The sequence below is a fragment of the Molossus molossus genome, unplaced genomic scaffold (assembly GCF_014108415.1).
Source record: "Molossus molossus isolate mMolMol1 unplaced genomic scaffold, mMolMol1.p scaffold_m16_p_11, whole genome shotgun sequence".
NCBI classification, from domain to species: domain Eukaryota; kingdom Metazoa; phylum Chordata; class Mammalia; order Chiroptera; family Molossidae; genus Molossus; species Molossus molossus.
In genome coordinates this window covers 56,993,523-57,019,374 of record NW_023425346.1, presented here as the reverse complement: position 1 = coordinate 57,019,374, position 25,852 = coordinate 56,993,523, and the positions used below count along the sequence as shown (strand labels likewise).

Sequence of the window (25,852 nt, the reverse complement as noted above, 5' to 3'; positions counted from 1 at the left end):
ACAGAACAAGAAAAAATATTTGCAAAGTATGTATCTGATAAGGGACTAATTAATATTCAGGATATATAAAGAACTCTTAGCCTTGGCTGGTGTTGAGTAAGTGCCATCCTCAGCACCAAGGTCACTGGCTGGATGCCTGGTCAGGGCACATGCTCAGGTTATGGGTTAGGCCCTCAGTTAGGGTGCATACTGGAGACAACCAATCAATGTTTCTCTCTCACATCAATGTTTCCCTTTCTTTCTCTCTCTCTCCCTTCCCCCTCCCAATCTATCTGAAGATAAAATGAAAACATATCATCAAGTGAGGATTAAAGAAAAAAAAAATGGGCAAAGGATTAGAACACACATTTTTCCATAGAAGACATACAAATGGCCAAAAAGCACATGAAATAATGATTAACCTACTCATTTGTAGAGATAAGGAAATCTATATGACATATGACAATAAATTTATATGATATTATTTAACAATAAAGTTAAATGACATCATATGACAGTAAATTTATATGACATTATTTCAAGTTAGGTGGCTAGTGGCCAGTGAGCTCTAGACTAACCTTGCATAGAAAAAATTATTACAGGTTTTGAATACAAAAAAACATAGATTTGTAATCAAGGATTTACTTGTATCCTTAACTTCTTTGAGCCTTGGTTTCTTCATCTATAGTGAAACCCATCCCATGGGTTATTGTAAAAATTAAAAGAGCTAATATAATATCTTCAGCATAGAGCCTGGCATCTACTACAGAGCCTGGTATCTAATAAGCTGTCAATACATGTGAACATCATTTCCATACTTTATTCTGTGTGCCCCTAGCAGATAAGAATACCATAAGGAATGTATAGTATTTAAGCATGAAGCCATGTATGTGTTTCTGGTGATGTGGCCTTTGCTAGAACACCTGTGATCTAATCAAGACCTATATCTGTTGTTCAGCCTTGAAGGGTACCAGAAATTCCAGCATCTGGCCTGAAACTTGTCTTCCTTGAGATGATAAAGTATCTCTCATTGCCAAAGACAAACCCTCCCAGTAGATAATACCCAACTTATAAATTGCCATGAAATGTAACTAAGATGATCCACAGAAAAGTGCCTACTACAGTGCCTGGCACATGGTATGAGCTGAATACATCCAGATATGATCATCATCATTGTCGTCATCATCATTATCATGTTACTTAGCAAGGTCTGATATTCTGTTCTTATTCTTTAATAGTAATTTTAAAAGAATATTTTACTTCTTTATGTGAATCAAGGACAGTTTTCACCCTAGAACTCCCCAAAAAGAGCATACCAGATCTAGAATCCTGTGAAATCTCACCCAATTTAAACCCTTGGCCTTAGGTAATTAGAAAAAAAAATTCTCTTTCAAAACTGAAGACAGCTAAAGTGCAGTACAAGCATAATTACCATCTTGTTCAAACATGTAATGCAAAAAAATCCAAGACAACAGATACATTAAGAGAAATAAATTGGGTAAATCAAGCAGCTACTTCTGGTGAGAGAGGGGGAGGGAGCCTGGCAGTTTGTTTGTCCTAAGCAGAGATGACTGAATAATCAGCAAACTGTGATGAGTTTTATTCATGCATCAAACTTGTTTTGAGAACCTTCTATGTGACAGGCACTGGGGTAGAAAAGAGGGTAATTAAAAAATGAATAAAAGAATTCCTAAGAAGGGGGCATCTGTTTGGGAAGATAAAACATGTTAACAAGTATACCATGAGACAAAAGGGGACAGATGTCATGAAACAATACAAGCGAAATTAGGCGGGGACTCAAGAAAGGACCGATCGCTTATGCCAGGAGAGCTGAGAGCAACTCCCCACAAGGCTGCCCTTCGGCGATGTGTCTGAAAGCCTCCCCAATTCCACAGTACCTTTTATTCCCTTATTATAATTGACCCTACTCACTGGCGAGAGGCAGGATAAGAGCACAGACTCTGGAGCTGGGCTGCCTGGGTTCAAATTCAATTCTATCTCTTAGTAATTGTGAGACTAGGGTCAATTCACTTAACCATGCTGTGCCTCAGTTTCCTCATCTATAAAATGTGGCTAAACACAGCAACTCTCGACGAGGCTGCTGTGAGCATGCAAGGAACTAATGCAAGTGCTCACAGCATCACGTAGTGTTGCATGCCACACAATGCTACAGTAAGTGATAGCTGTATCACTGTTATCACAGTGCTGCGCACACAGTAGGCATTCAGAAGTGCGTTGAATGACTGAACAAAACTGCAGAAGGAAAACGCTGCCCTTGAGAAGAGAAGATGGAACCAAGGTTCCTAAGTCCGAAGCGCTAAGTGTGAGAGCTCTCCTCTGAAGAATCATTTCACGTGGATGAGGACTTGGACATCCGACTCTGTGTCCATTCCAAAAATCACTCACCACTGTAGGAAAACAGCTTTGTAATACTGAATAGCTTTTGGTGTCATAGTTGATGGAAAAAAGTTCACTCCCTTTGAATGCTATGGAAGCAAGGCAATTCGTTAATAAAAGGTGGGCTAAAATGTCAGGGCTGGAAGAGAACCGATTACCTGCCTGGAGGATGGGAGCTAAACTTCTAGCACTCAGTCCAAGCAGCACAGCCGCACACAAACAAACGTAGCACGAGCCTCTTCCAAATGTCCCTTTGAGTTATTTTAGTTCATTGGAAGCTGGTCATTTGTACAGGAAGGATAGGGAGGAATCACAGGGAGCTATACCTGCTTTAGCTAAGGTGTCTAGCTTAGTTAAAAATCTTGTTAAAGCCCTGGTCAGTTTGGCTCAGCGGTTAGAGCGTCGGTCTGCAGTCCAGAGAGACCCTGGTTCGGTTCCCGCTAAGGGCATGTACCTCAGTTGTGGTTTGTCCCTGGCCCTGGTTGGTCGTACGGGAGGCAGCCACTCAATGTGTCCCTTCCACGTCAGTGTTTCTCTCTCTCTCGCCCTCCAACTCTGTCTGAACAAAAAATGGAAAAATGAGGATTAAAAAAATGAGGATAAAAAAAAATCTTGTTAAAGCCCTAACACAGGAAGCAGAGAGATCAGGCTCAGGTAATGGGCTTTCAGGCCTGTCTGATAACCCATTTTGTCCACAGGGCTGGGGTCCTTGTATGTCTTCATGCCGAACAGCATTCAACTGCAAACCCGTATTATTTATCCTGAACTCAGGATATCGACCTGAGTGTGAGGTCAGCTGTCGACCAGCCCACAGGCAGGGTTCTTTACCATGCCTCCGACTTTCGGTTGAAACCCCCACATGAGTCCAGAGTCCTTAAGGAACAAGATGAATCGCTGTGTTACTCACATAGCCAAGATAATGTTTACTGCTCTTTACCACTGAAACTTTTATAAAAGCTATGAGACAGAACTTGTTCTTAACACTAGATCATAACTCATCTTCAACAGTATCCTTAATGCAACTTCAACTTTTCTCAAGGTCCAGAGGTTGTTAACAAGATGCTCTCCCTGGAGCGTGTCTGGCAAGTTAGGACTGGCAGAAAGAAACGTGGTCTCCACATGTACAGAAGTTCCCAATTCCCTTTAGCTAAGGATACAAAATGATTTAGCAAGTTAAGTCCCTACACAGAGCAGAAATATATGCAGTACTATTCCAATTTGGGTTTCTCCTGGACCAGGGGTTCTCTGATGAGTATAGCTCTTCATGACACTAGGCAAATGTCTTGTCAGAGTTGAGAAGAGGGCTGAATTCTGGGTATGTTACTGCTCTTGTATACCCAGTTCTAACACCATCAACACTTTTCAAAGTCCTTACCTGGACTATCTATATCCTTCCACTCAGTAGTATGTTTCCAAACACTTGGCTCTCAGGCTCTTGAAGCCAAATTCAGCAACAGCAACGTGACAACCTCTTCTGGGAGGAGAGAGCACAGCGAGCGACAGGTGTCCCTGCTTCCCGCTTCCTAGTGTCCCCAAAAGGCCTCCCTGCCATGCACACCTGACTCTGTTACCATGCTATTTTACCTGTGGTCCAGGGACACAATCACAATCCATTCTCTTCCATCTGGTCTGATCTTATACTTGCCACTTCTGATTTTTTCTAGGCTAGGAATTAAGGTTTACTGAAAAAATTTTCAGAAATCCAGTCAGAAGTTTTAATGAGGGCCCCTCCCATGCATTTAAACACACACACTTTGCCAGATCTCTTTTGAGTACTTATAGGTCCTAAGATAAGATAGTTAGAAGCTGAGTTCAGGATAAATAATACGGTATTGTAGTAGTATTGCCAGAGGGTACTTTGGGGCAGAAAGGCATTACTGAGCTCTTTACCTATTTCATTCACCTTGAATGCTCCTCTCCTGACCTGATTTCTCCTCATCTTGTTCGGGTCTCTGTTCCCCCACAGCCTTATCTGTGAGGTTTGCCAGCTATCCTGTATAAACTCTCTCCACTCGGTCTTTCTTTAATCCCTGACCCCTGCTTTCTTTTAAATCATAGCAGTAATAGGCTCTTGGCATGCTATGTATGTATATTTATTTGTTTATTGCCCATCTCTTTCCATGAGAATGGCAGTTGTATAAAGTAATCGGCTTATCTGTTGTGCATATGTGCTCAATAAATATTTATTGAATGAATGAATAAGCCAAGTACAGTTACTTTAAATATCATGTCATTTTAATCCTCCCCACCCTACAAGTGACATAAAGTCTTTTTACAGACAGGGAAACTGAAATTGGTGACCAGTTGGAGAATATGATGTCACAACTAAGAGCACGGGCCCTTCCCCCAAGACTGCTGGGTGGAGCACAGCCCAGGCACAGCCCATCGACCATTCCGAGCCGCAGTCACCGAACCATTCCACACCGAGGCTCCTTATCTGTGACAGTAAACAGTATTGTCTGTGGAGCTGTTGTCAAAAGCTTAAACATATAACAAGCTTACACAGCTCACAGCTCACAGCAGGTACTAAATGAGTCAAATAAATAAATCTCAGCTGAGGAACACCTTATAAAAATTGCTAAGTTTCTCATTCCAATGTTGTACTCGTAACAACGTCCCAACCATAAGCTGGCTGGTTGGTTCATCCGTCTACAAAAGAAGCACATGTGTTACTCTGGCCTGGGTGGCCAGCTACGCAGTTCTCATCGTAAATTAATCAACCTGTGCGCTTGTTTAATGTGCTGACAAAATCGGGGTTCTGAACCAACAAGACCGAGGCTCCAACCCAGATAGCCTCACAAAGACACACCTTGTGTAGTTGCTCAGCAACCTCCTGGCCACCTTCCCCAAACAATACAACTTTTATTCAACTCTCCATAACACAAGCTGTTTAACTAGGGAGAAGGAAGTGTCATTGTCTAAGAAACCTTTTCTCGAATCAGCAAAAAATGGTGAGAGATTACCGGTAGAAGAATACCCAGGCAAAAGTGAGTATTTTGTGACAAATGCCCCACACCTGTCCACTGCATTTACTACTTCGGAATAGTGCGGTGACTGTAGTAACAACCCACTTGCCTGGGTTTCGCTTGAACCAGGAGATGGAACGTTTCACCTCACGTTTGAAGGGCAGAGCCAAGGCCCAGGCCCCGAGCAGGTTACCTTGCCCTGATGGTCGTGTTTCATTTCCCAGCCCCTCGGCAGCTCCAGCTGTCTGTTTGCGAACATGTTGAGGAATCCCACAAGGTCCCGGTTGTGCTGGTAGCGTTCAAAGTGGTGGGTGTCCCGCCGGACTTTGGTGATCATGTGCTTCAAACACGTGTTGTTTGTAAACATGCGGTAGGCACTCTGGAGAAAAGGATGGAGAGCCAGTGTCAACCCTCTGAGACACGCAAAAGCGACCCACACACATGGGCATATCTAGTCTTCTGATGGATATGTAGACTCCAACAGAACTCTAGACCCACACACAGAAAGAGCGGACAGCAACATATTTTGAGCAAAACAATACAGAAAGACTATAGAAAGTAAGGTCATCTTTACTAATGATGTCTAGGTATCTAATGAATAATGCATGGAGTCTCATTTTATAAAGGATGTTAGGTCCTAACGTTGGTTTATAGGCAAAAGCATAACACAGTCAAAACCACACCATGTTGGAGACAAACATACCGCCTTATAGTGAGCCCCAACATGGCCAGTTTTCCTTCAGCTTTGGGAAAGATCGCTGGTTCTCTGGGTGAGTACCCAATGAAGCAGTTGGCACACATTTACACGTCGAGATGCAGGGAAAAGTGCTTGGCCATGTATTTGACTATCAGAAGCACATGCAATGGGCTGAGTTGCTCTCACAGTTGAGTTGCGCCCAACTGAGATCACAGTAGATTGAGGTGTTTCATTTCACAGTTTCTTAGAGGCATAAGCTCAGGGAATGGAATGGAAGACAGAGCTGCCTGGACTGTATACCTCTGTATATGTATTTTTCTATATATTTTTTTCTTGTGAATTTATATGATTGAAAACGCACACTTAATAAAGTTCCACTATACAACCACACCAAAGAAGTGTTTTATCAAACACGCGACGGTCTTCATCTCTATGATACTTAAAGAATATTCTAAAAACTGACCATAAGCCGTGGGTTGTCCACACAGGAGTCAGTCAACAAACATTCATGCACGATGCCACGTGCCAAGGAGTAGAAAAGGAATAACTGTATGAAACTGACCTGGCCGTGAATGTTCTATCCTGAGATCAAATTCTATTCCTCTCAGATCGATTCAAAAGGCTTTAAATTCCTCTTACCTGAATCTGGAGACCTACGGATTGTACCTCATGGGTTCTGTTGCTTATTTCGGGTTAAGACGGAGTAAGGCAAACACAGAAGAAACCAGAATCCCTGGAAACCATTTGGTTGTCATAAACATTCGCTGTCTTTGCTGTGTCCAGCACCGTGGTGGTTATTGAGGAGAAAAGATGAATGAGCATAAGGCCCGTCAACATTGCCCCTAACTGTCCAGGGCCCCTCAAGAGGCGGTGCTTCCGGGTCAAAGCCTTTCCTGCCGACGCGAGTCCCTCCAGAGCTTTCGATCCTTTGGCACAGAACCGGCAATGTTTGAAACGGTGGCGGCTCCCCAGTCTGGCCCCTGGGTCTCTGAGTAACTACAAGGCTTAGGGAACCCTGACAACCCAATTTGGAATGCAAAACAAACCTTTGTTAGCTAAGTCACTGACATGTGTTATTTGCCATTGCTGACATGTAACCTGCACTGTATAAAATAACGACTGCATAGTTACTCCGATTGATTCATTGCCATTATATACTTTTTACTTTGCATTAAAATATGTTCTCCCATCAAAAGGAAGGAGGAATGAAGTCCACATTGAAACATCCTCAAATACTAGTGTACTATAATTCCTTAATACACCTGAGTATACAATATTTTAAGGTCATATTTCAGCCTGACAGTCTAAATGAGAGAGGTTTTGATGGCTGTGGGAAACTGGGGTTCAGAGCACAGAGCACTGCCAACGCCGGCAGGCCTACGCAGGGGCTCGGGGCAATTAGGGAGCATGAGAGAATAAGAAGGTGATACCATGAAAGCAGAGAAGGAGGCTAATAAAAGAAGTCGAAGGCTGTCAGAGGCAAATGTTAGCTAATTAATAGTTTAGCCTATGGCTGACCCCGCCTTGGAGTTTAACGTACAATCAGCGAGGCATCTGTTTTCTGCATTTGGCTCCGTGCTGTTGATATCGTTCCACATACCCCCTTGCAAGCGTGGAGGCCTGAGACCACACCAAGTTGTCTGGAGGCAATGGTAACGAGCTTTCAAGTCATATTCCTTGATAAGTCTCTTCGGGGACAAGTTAGAGTGGGATAACGCTGTCAGACAGACCATTACATTAACTGTTGTTCTAAATAGGTGTCTCTCCTGATCCCCCTCCTTTCTCTCTCCCCCTATTAAAGTAACTAAATAAGCCACATCCTGATGCTTTATCTAGAGCATCAGAAATACTCCTCACTCTGCAAAAGGAAAGAAGCAGAACTTCATTAGGACAAGAAGTAGCAGTAATTAGGTGAAGGAACCTGTCCCAGCCTCGGGCTTGAAGTAATTCCCTGGGTTGGACAGCTCTTTAAGCACTGGAGTCTTAGGGCTGGTCTTCTAATTAATTATGTCCCTTCATCTTCCTCCCCCCTCCCCCCAGTGAGACATGCAGTGCCGTGCCAAGTCCAACTGATCTTTGCAGACAGCATCTACCAAAGCAAATTAAGTGCAAGATTTCTCTCATTAGCAAGTAGCAGACAACCTTAGAACCATGAGCTTCTCAAGGCTGTCTAACGTGCACATGACTGTCAGGGCCTGTAGAAAACACTGAAGCCAACAGAACGCCCCTCCAGACTGCCACATTTCATAGAGAAATTACATATATAGTTATTTACATGTGTGTCTATTCTATTTTTGAATACATTTTACATGTTATTCAATATATATACTATTTTTGTGTATATCTATTCATCTATATCTATCTATCTATGGTTCAAAAAGGATATTTATACCCCAGTTAATAACAGAACTACAGCCCAGCCAGTGTGGCTCAGTGGCTGAGCATCGACCCATGCACCAAGAGGTGGCCCGTTTGATTCCTGGTCAGGGCACATGCCCAGGTTGGGGACCCTATCCCCATTGGGGGACATGCAGGAGGCAGCCAGTCGATGTTCTTTCTCATGGATGTTTCTATCTCTCTCTACCTCTCCCTTCCTCTCTCTCTCTAAAAATCAATAAAGAAAAAAAAAAAAAATAACCGAACTACAGTCAGATTCTAGCCACAGCCCTGTCACTAATGGACAGTGACAAAGGAAGTCATTTCATCTCTGCCTTAATTTGCTCAGCTGTAGGAATGGGATAATAACTGCCCTGATTTCTTCATAAGTGTGTAGGATTCAAATCCAATGGGACAACGATATAAAAGATCTACGAAGAGGTAAAAATAACTATAAAAATATAGAGTATAAGTAAACAAATATATAAAGGATTATACCTACTATGTTATAACAGATGAATGACAGTAGCAAAATGTTTTCTACTTTGAGGTCTTTGAAGATCTTGGGTCAGAATCCCACTTCCTATTAACTAAAGAAGGGTCTCATAACCTTTCATTAATTTTGTGCTGAGCCCTGAACTAAAAACCCTGAAGATACAGAGATGAGCACAGCCTGATCACTCAAAAGGATGGAGAAGGAAAGTGTAGGGGAAGGGGAGAGGAAAAGGTTCACTGAAAGCAGAAAGTAAAGTTTGGAAAACAGGTCACAGCGGCAGTGAAAATACTGAAACACACTGACAGAACTAGCAGAGCTCAGGAGAGAGGGGTCCAAAGAGTTGAGAAACACTGAGCAGGTGGGAACAGATCAGTAAAGCCTAGCCTTCATGGGAGCTGAAGTGACAAAGAGGAGAGGCATTCATTCTTTCTCTGGGGTTCAGTGGTTCTAACTGGGTGGGGATCCCTCTCTGTGTTCCGGCTGTTCTTCTGTTTTGTTTAGTTTTGGTCTTATAGAAAAGATACAGTAAAGGGATATGATTTTCTACCTGAAACAAAAGTGGATTAGGGATGGGCAGACGGGACTTGTTTTGCAGTACTGTCTCATGCTAATACACAGAATCACCTCCCCGGCGAAGCTGCTGCAAGTCAGCAGTTGTTAATAGTGGACAGAGCCCCTCTGAATGATCTCTAAATGGCAGGGTTTTGTTTTCCTTTGATGTGATTTAAAATATACTTTTTAGTTCTTCCTTCTCTGTTCCAAAATCCCCTTTCCCAACCTTCCTCTTGGTTGATTCTTGTCTTCCTAACAAGACATAAATGCTTGATGGCTGAGTGAATGGTCAATTAAATGATCACCCGAATTTGGGGGGTGGGGGGGCTTGTTAAAATAACACTCCTTAGAGCTTAATGTGCTTTTGTTTGGTTAAGTGTTTGAGGTGTCAGAAGTGAAAAATATTGAAAGGAATTAAAGGGAATGTTATTGCCACTTGGCAGCAGAGTAGAAAAATTACATGTAAACAGTCAGTTCTTATCAATCAACCAATTATTTTTGTGGCAGGTTTTTTTGTTGTTTTCTTTTCTTGTCTTTTTAGTTTTATGGTGACTGTTTGTCCTGGACTATCTGCTTCGGTCTTGATTTCATCCACTTTTGTTCTGTTTAATAACACAGGTAAGTACATTATGGTGAAACAAAATCTATCTTTCGTATTTCAAAACTCTTTCATCAAGAACAGGTATTCTGAATTCATGCTTGAAACATATCATCACTACATCTATAGCAAAGGTCTCTTATACGTGGAAGCAGATGTGAGCATCTGTATACATTACTCACTAAAGAAATTTATTATAGCCCTGGCCAGTTTGGCTCAGCGGTTGGAGCGTCGGCCTGCGGTCCGGAGAGACCCGTGTTCGGTTCCCGCTAAGGGCACGTACTTCGGTTGCGGTTTGTCCCTGGCCCTGGTTGGTCGTGTGGGTGGCAGCCACTTGATGTGTCGCTTCACGTCGATGTTTCTCTCTCTCTCTCCCTTCCTCTCTCTCCCTCCCACTCTATCTGTACAAAAAATGGAAAAATGTCCTCGGGTGAGGATAAAAAAAAAAAAAAGAAATTTATTATAGCCCTGGCCAGTTTGGCTCAGCAGTTAGAGCATCAGTCAGCAGACCAGAGAGTCCCGGTTTCGGTTCCCACTAAGGGCATGTACCTTGGCTGCAGTTTGTCCCTGGTCCTGGTTGGGGTCCTGGGTGGCAACCACTCGATGTGTCTCTCTCACATCTTTGTTTCTCTCTCACTCTCTCTCTTCCTCTCTCTCTCCCTCCCACTCTGTCTGAAGATAAATGCAAAAAAATGTCCTCAGGTGAAGATAAAAAAAAAAAGAAAGTTATTATAAACAAAATTAAGTAACACTCTTTGTGAGGATATGAAAACAGCCCTGTCTTAAACAGCCTGTCTTTATTTTTATATTACACGGTTTGCTTATATTTTTAATAATAGGGATTTTACATTGTTCTCATCTAGCTAAATAGTAAAATGGAGGGAAAATTTAACAAATTGGCCAAACTAACTGTAAACTCTCAATTCATCTAGCTTGCACTAGCAGGAAATCCTGACTTGAAAAAATATATTTATATATTTTGGGACATTCTGTTTCTGCATTAAGCACTAAAGCTTTTATATGATGGAATTAATATATTTCTAGAGCTTATTAAAAACCAAAGTAATAATTATTTGGCATGTACGTTAGAAACATCATTCAGTTTCATACAATAAATATGTTTATGTCTGACAATTATCAGACAAGTACAGGCATACCATCTATAAAAGACACTAATAATTATATCTTGAGTTATCAGGAGAAATGTTTTATGTCAGGGCAATTTGGAAGAAATCTGATCATGACCAACAGAGGGCAGTAGAATATATCTTAAAGCAACCACAATGCAAAACAGAATTTTAAAACCCAGTATTTTGTTTCTCAAGTTTTCCTTTAGAGTTATAACAACCACATGTCTACTTAATTTTGTTCTGTTCAATAAAGATGATTAAGTCATTTACTGCTACATGAGATCTATTTTTTATGACTACCTTACAACATAAACGGGTACCTTCAAATCTGTAAAAGAACTAGGAAAGCTTTTAAATTAATATACTCTTTTTGTATGCTGAACATTTTCAATAATATAAACAGGGGGTTTATTAGAACAGTTGTAGATCATAAACAATTCACGCAAACAGCAGGCTAGATAATAAATCTTAAAATAAGAAAACCAAATAAAAGTTTTTTTTATAACATCTTCTGCTAATCCAGGAAAAATAAGACATTCCAACAAGCGATGCCCTTTACCAAAAATTGGCTGACTTATCCCCATAAATTCATATCTTGAGATCATTAGCAAGAAAAATCCAGCTACTATAATTCCTACCACACATAAATCAGGGAAATACACTTTCCTAAACCCAACAGAATTTAAACCTTAAAGATATGCAGAGATGCACAGCATGGATCGTCTTATAGCTAATAATGAATGCAGCTCAAGTAGGGGGGAAAACCAAAAATTTAGATACTTTAGAAAGAATCATTTAAAATCAAAAGGGGCTTCCCAGCAAAAGAATTTTTAAAATCATAGCCATAAAAAGAATAGGGCAAAACAAAGATAACAGACTAGTTACATCAGCATCGCTTAAGGGGGGTCTTAAAAAAAAAAAATCCTGGGACCTACTCCACACATATTAAACCAGAATCTTTAACGTTTGGCAACCAAATGTATGCATTTTTTTTTTTTAATAAAAGTCTACTGAGTTTAAAAACTGCAGTCTTGTATCAAACTATACTACAAGGCCATAGTAATCAAAACAGCATGACACTGGCATAAAAACAGACATACAGATCAATGAATCTGAATAGAAAGCCCAGAAATAAACTTATGCCTTTATGGTCAATTAATGTTTGACAAAGGAAACAAGAACATACACTGGAGTAAAGACAGTAATTTAATAAATAGCGCTGGGAAAATTGGACAGGTAAATGCAAAAAACTTGAAATTAGACCACCTTCTTACACTATACATAAGAATTAACTCAAAATGGATTTAAGACTTAAATGTAAGAATTAAAACCATATAAAACCTAGAAGAAAACAGAGGCAGAAAAATTTTGGACATTTCTCATAGCAATATTTTTTCGGATGTATCTCCTTGGGCAAGGGAAACAAAAGAAAAAATAAACAAATGGGACTACATCCAAAATTTTTTTGCATAGCAAAAGAAACCATCAACAAAATACAAAAACAACCCATTGAATGGGAGAATATATTCACCAAGATAAATCTGATAAGGGGTTAATATCCAAAATTTATAGAATCATACAACTCAACAACAAAAAAATAAACAATCTAATTACAAAACGGGCAAAGAACCTGAATAGACACTTCAAAGAGAACATACTTGGACAATAGACATATGAAAAGATGCTCAATGTCACTAGTTATCAGAGAAATGCAAATTAAAACCACAATGAGATATCACCTCACATCTGTTAGAATGGCTACCACCAATAAATCATCAAAGAAGTGTTGGTGGATGATGTGGAGGAAAGAGAACCCTTGTGCACTGTTGGTGGGAATGCAGATTGGTGCAGTCACTGTGGAAAACAATATGGAAGATCCTCAATAAATTAAAAATGGAACTTTCTTATGACTCAGTGATCCCACTTATGAGAATATATCTCATGCAACCTGAAATACTGATTTGAAAGAATATGCACCCCTATGTTCATTGCATTATTTACAATAGCCAAAATCTGGAAGCAGCCCAAGTACCCATCAGTGAATGAGTGGATAAAAAAGCTGTGGTACATTTATACAATGGGATTCTATGCAGCTGTAAAAAAAAAAAAAAAGACAGATCTCTTACCCTTTGAGACAGCATGGAGGGGTCAAGAGACTATTGTGCTAAGTGAAATAAGCCAGTCAGAGAAAGACAAATATCACATGATCTCATTTATATGTGGAATCTAAGGAACAAAATAAACTGACGAACAAAACAGATTCACATACACAGAAGCATGAAACAGACTGATAGATCTCAGAGAAAAGGTAGGAAGGAGGGCAAAAATAGAATAATCAAAGAACTTATATGTATATATGCATAGCCCATAATAAATGGACAGACAATAGTCAGGTGAAGTCCTGGAGTAGGGTGGGAGATGAGTGGAGGGGGGCAAATTAGGGAAACTGGGAGCCATCTGCAATACTCTCAACAATTAAAAAAAAAAAGCTATAGTAATTTACACAGTGGAATAATACTACTCAGCTGTAAAAAAAGAAGGAAACCTTACCTTTTGTAATAGCATGAATGGACCTGGAAAGTATCATGCTAAGTGAAATAAGCCAGTCAGAGAAAGACAAGTACACCATATACTTTCACTTATATGTGGAATTTTTTGAACAAAATAAGTTAACAAAATAGAAACAAACTCATAGATACAGAGAACAAGATTGACAGCTGTTAGAAGGAAAAGGGGTGGCTGGGTGAAAAAAGTGAAGGGACTAAACAACAACAACAACAAAAAAACCCACAATAAAACAAAAACTCATAGATACAGACAGTGGTATTATGATTAGCTGAGAGAAGGGGCAGGGGGTGGAAGGAGGTAGAAGAGAGTAAAGGGGAGATAAATGGTGATGGAAGGAAACTTGACTGGTGAACACACAATGCAATATACAGATGATGTATTATAGAACTGTACACCTCAAACCTATATAATGTTATTAACCAATGTCACCCCAATAAATCAAATAAAATTTAAAAATGTCAGCCTTATACCACAACCCAATGACTATTAACCCAGCCTGTACTTGAAATTCTGTAGTGATGAAGAATGTGCACAAAAAGTGCAGCCCATATAGAGAAGTTAAAACTCAGTGAATTATCAGAGAGACGCAAATTAAAACAACAATGATGTATCACCTCACACCTGTCAGAATGGCCGCCATCAACAAATCATCAAACAACAAGTGCTGGCAAGGGTGTGGAGAAAAGGGGACTCTAGTACACTGCTGGTGGGAATGCAGACTGGTGCAGCCACTATGGAAAACAATATGGTGTTTCCTCAAAAAATAAAAATTGAACTGCCATTTGACCCAGTGATCCCACTTCTAAGAATATAGCCTAAGAAGCCTGAAACACCAATCAGAAAGAATATATGTACCCCTATGTTCAATGCAGCACTATTTACAATTGCTAAGACCTGGAAACAGCTTAAGTGTTCATCAATAGATGAGTGCCTAAAAAGCTGTGGTATATATACACAATGGAATACTATGCAGCTGTAAGAAAGAGAGATCTCTTATCCTTTGAGACGACATGGAGGAACCTGGAGAGTATTATGGTAAGTGAAGTAAGTCAATCAGAGAAAGACAAATACCACATGATCTCACTTATTTGTGGAATATAAATACAAATTAAGCTGATGAATAAAACAGACCCAGAGAAATAGAAAGAAGTACGGTTCAGACTGATAAACCTCAGTGGAGGTGGGGAAGGGGGAGGGACGAGATAAACCAAAGAACTTATATGCATGTATGCATAACCAATGGACATAGACAACAATGCTGGTGGGGGGAGGAGGGTGTTTGTTGTATGGAGGGAAAAAGGAGAAATATCTGTAACAAAAATAAATTAATAAAAGTTGAAAAAAGAAAAAACAACCCTCGGTGCTTAGTGAGGCCATGTTGGCAACTTTAAATTGGCCATTGTGGGAGTATTAACACTATAGAAATCGATAAATGTGAATCAGGCCTGGATATTATTCAGTGGGCTTCTAGGTTAGGAATGGCTGAACTCTAGACACATGGGGTGGATGGCTCTGTTTGTAAACAAAGTTTTTTGGAATATGACCATTCATTTAACATGTTGTCTTTGGCCTGAAAGCTGAAAATATTTACTCTCTGGCCCTTTACAGAAAAATAAAATTTGCTGTCTTTTTTTAAACATAATGTCTAAACTTAAGACATTGGTGGAAAAAATGATATGTTAATAATACATATTAAACTCCAAATTGTGCTTTTACATTGTAAATAGCATACACACACAAATGAAGAAATATAAATACAACATTTAAAAAACTATTATCTGACTCAACAAAGAAGGTGCTGACTTGCTGACAGAGGAGTGTAAAGTTCTAACCTGTGGCTCCCCTGTTTCACTGTTGTCTTATTAACATGAAGCCATTAACATTGGAACTATACTGGCTCACTAGTTACAATTGTAGGTTGCATACTGATACAAGAGTTTGGCAAAAATCAACAAAAAAGTTCTGTACATATTTTATTATTTGTAATTTGTGTGCTACACATCCTTTACGTTAGTAAAATTTGTATTACACACACACACACACACACATTTTTCCCAGAGAAAACGTCTGAACACTACTATCAATTAGTAGCCCTTTCTTGAGGCTTTTCTCTCTCATCCCCACATTCTAATCTGTTAGTGAAAATGTCAGTGCTGTCTCCAAAATATGCCCTATGTGCTACTGCACTAGTCCAAGCCCCTTCTGCACCACAGGCTCTTTTCACTTATTTCCCTGATGCCCATCTTGCCAGCTAAAACCCATTCTCAGCAAACCAGCTGGAAGAAGCTCTTTAAAATCTAAACTATACCCCTATAGGAAATCCCTTTAGGATAAAGTCCACATTGAATAAGCTCAAACCCCTTACCAGGTCATACAAGCCTCACATTCTGAAGCCTGGCTCACTTCTCTGACCCTACAGTGTATCACATTGAGCTCATTCACGCCCTCAGGGCTTTGCTCTTGGTTGGCAAGGAAGGTTCTGCTTCCAGGCTTTACCTTACTGGCTTCTTGATATTTACAACAGCTTGACGATGGCTCCCTCAGAGGGGCCATCCCATCCACCCGATCTAAAGCCAGTGGCTCCAGTAACCTGTCTGCAGCCACCTACACTGTTTGGTTGCCTCATGCCACATTGTACTATCTGATGGGCTTTCCTTGTTCACTACTTTGTTACCTTTATTCCACTCTGTCTTGGTTACCACTATCCTCAGGGTCTAGTACCAGGCAAATAATAGATGTTTAACAAATCCTGGTTGAATGAATACATGAACAAACAACAACGCAAAACATGTTATCTGGCTGCCAGTCCAAGGCTCTTCCCACCATAGCATGACACTCCTGTTAGAATGACAATTAGAAAGGTTTGCCCATTCTTTCTTGTGTGACAGACTGCCATCTTCGAGAACTGTCCCACACACGAGTCTAGGTTCAGGTAACCTGGCTTCTGCCTATCTCAGATCTGACTTTCACTAGTGTCCTATGCTCTCAACATACCAGCAACACCAAACTGTAGTGATTATCAAGACAGCTCTGCAACTTCATGAATCTCTTGTTTTGCAAATGCTCCTTCTGCCCAGGGTGCTCTAGCCCTTCTCATCTCTAGGACAAGTTCCTATTCAGCCTGGAAAACATATCTTAAATGCAAATTCATCTGTGGCTTCTCCTATGAGCTTTCCCCCTGGAGTTACCACTCAGTCCAAAAGTTTTCCATACCTGCACTCATAACTTTGCTCACTGCACTGGTATGTTTTCACATCTCGGACTCCAGGACCCACCGTTGTGTCATTTTAGTATCTCAAGGACTTCACATAGTGCCTGGGACATAATAGGGAAGCAGCAAACTGTTGCTAAATTGGATGCATAGTCAGTCTAATCCCTCTTGCATGGATCTGAGGACAGGTAGCATGCTATCCACAGGTAGCATGCTACTCACTCCCCTGTCTTCTCTGTTCCAAGCTAAATCTATACACCAGGAAATAATGAGCTATAAATCCAGATAGATGCTATACTTATAAAGCAAAGCTAATGAAAGAAGCAGACTACAGTAATATCAGTAAATACATACACACTAATAACCTCACCTACAACTCCTGGTGATAGTATTATACTGACTTCTACTTTGCCCTACAGCATAGTCTTCTTCCTAAGACGTATAATCTGTTTTGTTAAATTCAATATGTTTTCCCCCTCCCTTAACAAGCCTCTCGTTCCAACGTTCCTCTTATTATTCATTAATTATGTATTCTTGCTTATTATTTATGTATCGTTATTATTAATACTCAGAATCATCTTATTCAGTTTCTAGTCTATTTACCCACCAAATCTTGCCAGCTCTCTGCCTGTAATTCCTCTCATGCCGGATCCTTCTTCTCTATTTCCTTACCTCCTAGTCCAGGTTCTTGTCAACTCATGCCATGATGAATGGGTTACACTCAGCCGGACTTCTGTTTCCCTCATTCTAACCCACTCCATGTGCAGCTAAGACAACTGTGCTCTCATTAATATCTTCAGCAAGGCACTCCCCAGCCCTCTGAGACCTGGGAGCAAGCTCCCTTTGCCCACCGAGTTATACCCAAACACCTTCCAGAAACTCAAAACCTCTTTCCTTGGGTCTCCTTCAGACCTCGTCAAATTAAGAGCCGTTTACTCCCACATTCACATCATCTGTCCAACCAGATTCAATCCTTTGTCAAACCAAAGCACTAAAAGTGTTTCTTATTTCTTCTCTAACAACCAAATTTTCAGCAAGTCTTGCTGCTTCTCTCTTCAGAGTATCTCTGGAGTCCATGCACTTCCTCCGGCTCCAAGCCAGCACTGTGGTTCCAGTCATCACCGCCCTTCCCCTGCCAAGGAAGGGCCTTCGTGTTCATCGCTCACTTTCACTCTTGCCTTTCCTGTTTCCAAATGGAAGCATGTCACACTGAGCATGACGGCTGCCTAGGGACCTCGGGACAGTATCCAAAGTCCCTGCCACATCCCACAGCCACATCTGGGATCTGGACCTTGCTGACTTTCCAACGTGATTTCACATCTCTCCCTCTTTGTATCTCCACTCAGCAGCCCCTCTGCTCTTTCGGCATCTCGGGGTCCCTGCACTTGCCATTTCACTTGCTGGAAATGAGCTTGCCCTGCCTTTTCCCATGGTTGATGGTTTCTTGTCTTTTACCTTCAAACTCAAAACTGTTTCTTCCGGGAGCATTACATAACCACCTTTCTAAAGGTGTCCTTATTCTCTGTCTATCCCAGGGTAAGAACTTTATCTTATTGCCTACCTACCACCACTTCTAGCATAAGGCATGTTTTCAGTAACATTTCCTGGACGGATGAAAAGCCCCTGGTACATCTCTCACTTCTGTTTTTGCTTGTGCGTACCCTCCACCTAGCAGGGCCTCCTGCCCAGTTTCACCAACCACTGTCCATTACTCATTGTGGGCAGCACTTAGGGCTCACATCACAAAGAACTGCTAACTTCTATCACACTCGAATTTTTTTCTTCATACAAGTTACAGCGTAAGTTACGTAATATTTTCAAAGCATCCTCTTTTTTCCCCTAGAAGTGTGTTTGTTAAATATCATGATGCACCACCGGGAACAGGCATACGACATTGTTCTCTGTCACCCCACGAACTTCATGTGGCCCAGCGCCTCCAGGCGCTAACATTTCCTGAGCACGATCGAACTGCCCGTTCCAGGCTGCAATTTCAACATAAACACAGCAGACAGATGGGCATGTGTGTAGAGTTAGAAAAATCGGTTGTCATGGGAATCGAATGGGGGGGTAGGAGTAGTGAGGGACTTCTTTTTAAGGAACCAAGATCAGAAAAAGGGTAGAATTTTGGTCAAAGCTCACAGCTAGAGGAAATGAAAGCAAATAGGTAAAGAAGAGAGTCAAAATCATTTCTCTCGATTTAGAACAATAACTAAAAGGCTAAAGTTTCTTATAATCTTCTGGTTCACAAAATACTTTTTTTTAAAGCTGATACTAACATTTTTAGGCTTCTAGTGAAATCAGAGGTAGACCCTTTAAAGAACAGGCGCATTAGTAAAGGGAAGGAAATTATATCTACTTCGTCCGCATCACCTTGCCATGCCTCCCTTCCCGCCAAAAATAAACGAAAACAACAACAAAAACCTGATCTTCCTTACAAACTTCATCGATCTTTAAAATATTTTTCTCCTTACTAATTTATCTTTCAAGTTACAACAATGTACACATTTTATGCTATTTTTTCCTTTTAGAGAGCCTGTGCCACAGTCTCAAAGCCCAGGCTTACCACTGTCTGCTGTCAGTGCTCAGATATTTAGTTACTTTTGTACAGGCAAAATAAGGTGGTCATTAAAAGCATAGACCATGGAATCCCTATCTCTGAAATTTTAACCTCAACACCGCCACGTAGTAGCTGTATAACCTTGGGAATATTATTTAACCTCTCTGTGCCTCAATTTCTTCATCTGAAAACATGAGATTTTTATCTAACTCGTAACTTTGGACCAATGGGTTAAAACATACATAAGTGCTTAACACAGTGCTTGGAACACACTTGGTGCTCAGTGAACATCAGCTATCATCTTTCTTCCGTTATTACTCACAGGATGATTTCCCGTGGCCTGCTGCTTTTTCGATCACGTATTTTCAGGTTCGATACTCACAGGGTTAGAATGTAGCACGGTGAAGAACTCTGGGCTGATGAGGAACTTCACAGGGGGAGACTGTAACAGCAGCGTGAGCCTGGATCTGGAGGTAGAGTGGGGCAGGACGTTCTCCCGGCGGAAATCTAGACGGGCCGACCACAGAGACTTTCAGGGGGAGCTTCCCACGCGGGAGGATCAGGTCTATTTACCCATCTGTGTATACTACATCGTTTCCTGTACTGTTTTATCCCCCAAACACTTTTATCTTTGATGTAAATTCATACCTAAACCTGTCCGCTCTTCATTATACTAAAATGAAACTGAATATTTCTAGTCACTGTTCACATTTTAATGCATCCTTAGATGTTTCAATTTAAGTGATCAGACTCTATGTTTTCCCACTATCCCACAGATCCAGAGATTAAAGTCATTTATATTCTATTTGGTTTTGTGATTTTTTTCGCAGTACTAATAAAAAAGTCAAGGAGGTCTCTGGTGAATTCTACTTTTTGAGTTGAATTGCCAGATCTTGTTGAAGATCAAAAGTTCTCTAAAAGAAAAGCCTCGTTTCTTGGAAATCCCTTACTTATTTGTTTTCTGCTTTTGTGCGATTACAAAGCCAACCCACGCACCCGAAGGCTCTTACCTGCACTGGCTTGGTGGAAGTCGGCCTCCTCCCCTGCCCCATCAATAGCGTTGGTATTTTCCTCAGGCCTCTCGTTAGTCATGGTTCTGCGGATACTCTGATATCTAAAATTGTGAGCCCAGAGTCACATCACAGCAGCCTCCAAAGTGGGGGACTCCACCGCTTCCCCAGAGCCCAGAAGTTCTCACTGTCTTCCCAGCTTCAGCCATTTCCTCCCCAAATCCCCACCCTGACCTTCTGCCATCTCTGTGTTTAAGTAAATTACATTGCATTGCATTTCTTCTGTCCATTGTTTGTGGACATTTTCCAAACATATTAATAATTTTTTTAAATTGTGGCTCTTCACCAAAGAAAACTAAATCCCTCTATTGTTAAAGAAAAGAACAACTTTTTGTTCTGTAGCAATAAGTAATTGAAAAAGGACAGATTGAAAAGCTCACGTTGATAATAAAGATGCGTCCATCATGAATAAAGATTCTAGACATTTTAAAAGATATTTGGCTTCAAATTATAAATGTATATACTCTGTTATGTTAAAAATCAATGCTTGGGTTGACTAAAGGGGTCATGATTACTTATTTCCTCTGTAGTTTCCAAACCAACTGTGTGTGTGTGTGTGTGTGTGTGTGTGTGTGTGTGTGTGTAATTGTTATTTTTTTTTAACCAAGAGAAGTTCAAAGTTTGATGAAACCTATGAATCAAAAGATGTAACAACTGCATCTTAATGACAGGACACACAAAGATGAAAGAGAGACAGCCATGTGTTCTCCTTTGCACCATGTAAAAATGAGCCTGACCACAAAACAGAACAGTGACAGCAACAATGCCCACCCTCACCTCCGGTTCAGCTGCTCCATTTGCTGTATGGAGTTGGACCTCTGCAGCACCTGAGGGGCGGGGGGAGCTGTTGGCCGCTGCCACGTCGTGGTTCTGTTCACGTGATCCACGTAGAAGACCCTGCCGTGGCTGTCTATGCGCGCCTCCCAGTCTAAACAGTAGTAACACACCCACAGGGATTAGGAGGAGGCGCTGAGGCCATTAATGCGGTTCATTAACTTCAGCACGTGTTTTCCCTCTCTGAGACACTATAATTTGGGGCTAATAACATATGCCTCACTGCGTAATCCGACACTTCCCCTCAGTTCGAGCAGAAGCTGCTGTGACCAGTTGGGACGCATAGCCTCTGTGCATAATGCCAACCCTTTAAAGAATCTTTGAATGAAGAGAATCCTTCCAGATCTGCCCACAATGCTCATCCTTCATATACGAGCACCAATATTTTAGAAACAGGAGTAACTGGTGTCATAATGGTTTAGATATTCATATCGAAATTGGTATTCATGATTTCACCAAAATATGATTTTTTTCTGTATTTTTTTTCCCAGCTTACATGAAAAACTCACAGCTGGAAACTTCATGTGCATATTTACATACAATTTTAGAAGAAAATAATACAAGTTTAGTCATCAGACATTATTATTATCTGCACGCTTCCATTTGTACTCTCCCAAAGATGAAGACATTTTCAGAGCAAGGGTAATTACCTGCCTATAACCTTACTGATTAAATGTGTTAGTCTTTGTAAATAAATATATAAGTGCATGTCCTGGTCCTCAGAGCCAACTGTCCCATCTCTGTGTCTCTGTAAAAGTCTATTCCCTTCTTACAATACACAGAGCATGAGCTAATGTTTTCAAAAGGCAAAATTTTAAAAATGGTTGCAGCTGGAAAGAGTAACTTACATAGGAACATATGAAAATAGCAGAGGTCTATTCTCTCATCAGGAAAGTTCTTCTACATTTCTATGTCAATGGGAATCATTTTTTGAAATTAATAAGCCCCTTTCTCCTAAGCAGCTTGGTTATTTCAAAACTCTCCATGTGATTAAATAGCTTATCAACAGACACCACAGGCCTAACCGTGGAGACCAGGAGGAAGACGTTTGCTCCTGACCACCTATGGCATTGCTCTGGAGGGGCATGGGGCAAGTATTCCAACACAGCCATCAGGGTTGAAAAGACTGCACACTAGATCCCAGCCAGCACCAGATAATCATTTCACCTCACTGGGGGTGAAAGGTCTTTCTGTTGTTGTGGATCTCAGCACATTGTAATATATGACAAAAGGTAAAAGAAAGAAAAATTGGGCTGAGGAAAAACACCACACAGACAAAAAACAACTCAACGTCACTCGTGCTCCAAGGTAACATAGGCTTGCAATGAACCAGCTTGTCAGAGCTGAGTTCTTTGGGCACAACTACAATCCCATCAATAGCACATTTCCAAAAGATGCCATGCTCAACCTGCCATATGCTGACCAAAAGTAACTACAGTACAGCGTTTTCAGGAACCATTTTCCATAATCTTTTTATCTATTCCACGTTTTGCTCTATTCCTTGCATACTTACCCATCTCAAAAATTTTAAGAACCGATCATTCCCATTTCATTACCTTCTCATTAGAGCTAGGATAATTCAAACATACAGTATACATCAAATCCAAGGTACATAAAAACAAATGGTCATTTCTTCCTCAAGAATGTTTACAGTAGCTTCCAATTAAAAAAAAAAAATGTGCACTAGGTCAATTAGGGATAAAAGCAGAACAGAAACCAACTTAAAGGAAGTAGAAAGAGAGAAGCTGCCAAGCTCTCAACATAAGATTGTAACTACAATTTTGCTAGATTTTCTGGCAGCTAAAGCAGAAAAGAAAACACATTGTTGCATACTTTCCATTTACTGACAAAAGAAAGTAAAAAACTTTATCTTCAAAGATGGAATTTTTTCCTTGAACAAACTAAATAAGAATTTAGCCCATGAAATGTGGCCTGTACAAGGGCCACACAGGTGGCAAAACAGGGGAAAGATGGGGAATCTCCAAAGATATTCACCACTGTGTCACGCATACAGCATGAATGAATGGACAAATAATTTAATAACATAGAACCATAAAAAAATGATTCCTGCATTTGCTTTCCACAAAGGCCAGGAATAACTAAGACACTTCTATTGCAGTGGGGAGAATAAGAAAACAAGTTTCAAAAATTTTCTTTCTAAGAACATGGGCCTTTGAATACACCTTAAGACTATCACTATCAAATAGAGTATCTTTAAACTGAGGTTGTTACTTAAGTCCTCAAAAAGAGAAATGCTATATTGCTGGCATTTGACTGGCAAAGACTGTTATGCTGTTGAATTATTCATGAGCTACATATCCACTCTCACCCAAGTGGTACACAGACGAAGATGTGAACACATCTCAGTGAGTGCTGAGATTGGGGAGGTCGGGGACTAGACAGAATGAATTAAATAACAAGGGGAAGTAGTATCAGACTGGACATGAATCAAAGAAGTGAGGGGACGATGAGTGGGGACTTGAATTGGTTATCACTGGATTTAGAAAAGTCAAGGAGCTGAATGTTGTGTATTTATAAATCCACTATGAAAATTATAATAACCATGGTATCTTCATCAGAATGGTGACATGAAGAAGATATAATGAACGAAAGGTGTGTTTAAGGAGGGGAAGCTTTGTGATAGGAGCTAGACAGCAGTGTTTAAAAATGATTATTTTCTTATTTTATCGTGCAAGAAGTACGGGAGTAGGTGGAAGTGGTCCATGATTTCGGAGCTAGGAGAGCAGGCCCCGGCCTCTGGGGTGGGCTGGGGACTGGAAGGGGCACAAGGGGACTTGCAGGTGCCGGTGATGGGGCTGCTTGCACAGGTGTACTCAGTGTGCGGGGCTCAGCAGGCCGAGTGTGCTCTTTTCTGCATGTATACTTGAATAAAAAGTAGTAAAAGATCTCAAATAGCTGTATATTTTGTACCTTCATCTTCAATTTTGAAGAAAGTAGCTTTTTAGAGACAAGGTATCAATTCTTTTCTCCAAACTAACTTTTAAACTCTAGAAAACAAGAGCCATTGGCCTTAAACATAGTAGAAACCGAGATACATTATATTTTTCAGATTCACTGTCTACTTTTAGGCATTCACTTCAAAGGGCGATTTAAAAATAAAAGTGTACAACCACAAAAAATGATAAATGTTCCCCTGTATTTTTCCAGAATTGCTCATTTGAACCCATAAGTAATACACTCGTCTTAACAATATGGTAACAATCCTGGGATCCAGTAAAAGTCTGCTAATCCAGACTGTTCATCCTGAATCTATTCCTATCCTTGGGGGGTAGGGGGTATTCAATAATCCCCTATTGTCTCCAGTGCAGCAATAGGTTAAGTCACAATTACATTGGAGCTGATAAGAGAAAAAAACGTTTTTCAGAAGGAACTCAATGAGCCACTCTTTTTCCACTTATCTTAATGCTAAGAAGACATAGATCTGTCACGGTGGTGGATTTAGTGGACTTCAGCCCCCAGGTGCGAGTAGCATCAATCACCTCAGGAGAAGAGCCAGCGAATTCTTCAGGGACATAAACTGTGCAAGTTCAAGTCCACGCTCTCCCTGGAAGGCGAACTGCTCTCAGGGCCTGGGGCTTTCTGACTGTCTGTGGGTCACTAGCCCGCCTCGCAACAAGAGGCTGAAGTCGCACAGCCCACAAGGTCACTGCACAAGGTCCGCAGCCTAAAGCGAGAGCAAGATTTTGAGAACCAGCTGGTAGATCATCATTACAGCTGAACAGCCTTTGAACTAAGTCCAAGATCTGTGCTCTGATCCTGAAATGGGAGAAAGAAGACTGGAAGACGAAGCAAAGAAACAAGGAACACTGCTTTACACAGAGATCAACAGGAATTCAGAGACTGTTGCAACACTGCTGAGCAGATGGCCGCGTGGTCAGGTGTAAGAACCAAACTGAACAGCAAGAGACCCCACTCAACTGAACTGAAATCTTCAGAGAGAAGCATCCGTTTGCTGGGGTTTCCTCACTCTCTGTTAGTACCCAAGTATTTTATAAGGTGAAAATATGCTAAAAGAACAACAAAAATAGAAACAAGAAAAAGAATCAACCATGCAGGCATCAAAGCCCAAGGTACAAAGCTTCAGCAGCCTGTTCTGTGGGTCTGGAGACAGTGACCCGAACAGAGGAAAAGGCACTGCGGAGTCTGACATGATGCCTCACAGAGCAGCCTGTCTGGGCCACGAGACACTTGTTCCTAGTCTAACTGTGACCACTTCTCTTACACCTGAGGGCCTCCGGGAGGAGGGTCCTACTGAGGAAATGTAACCCAGAAGAACAGAAAGTACTTCCTGAGCCTTCCTGAGTCCGAACTGAAAACACTACAGTATCGCAGAATTTCAGTGACACCCCTCATCCTCTGATTTGAGGTGCTGCTTGCACCTACTAGACAACATTCCATAA

At 40.9% G+C, this 25,852-nt stretch overlaps 1 protein-coding gene across 1 annotated transcript in view; it reads right to left on the bottom strand.

The window, feature by feature from the left end:
* The window catches only part of HECW2 (HECT, C2 and WW domain containing E3 ubiquitin protein ligase 2), a 225,521-nt gene that overhangs the window by 95,028 nt on the left and 104,641 nt on the right, over positions 1-25,852 (bottom strand). Inside the window, exons 11-14 of the mRNA XM_036254150.1 lie at positions 21,375-21,525; positions 20,538-20,641; positions 19,910-20,034; positions 5,536-5,721 (exon numbers count right to left, since the gene is read on the bottom strand). Of these exons, the coding sequence (XP_036110043.1) occupies positions 5,536-5,721; positions 19,910-20,034; positions 20,538-20,641; positions 21,375-21,525 (566 nt within the window). The remainder of the gene's footprint in view (positions 1-5,535; positions 5,722-19,909; positions 20,035-20,537; positions 20,642-21,374; positions 21,526-25,852) is intronic.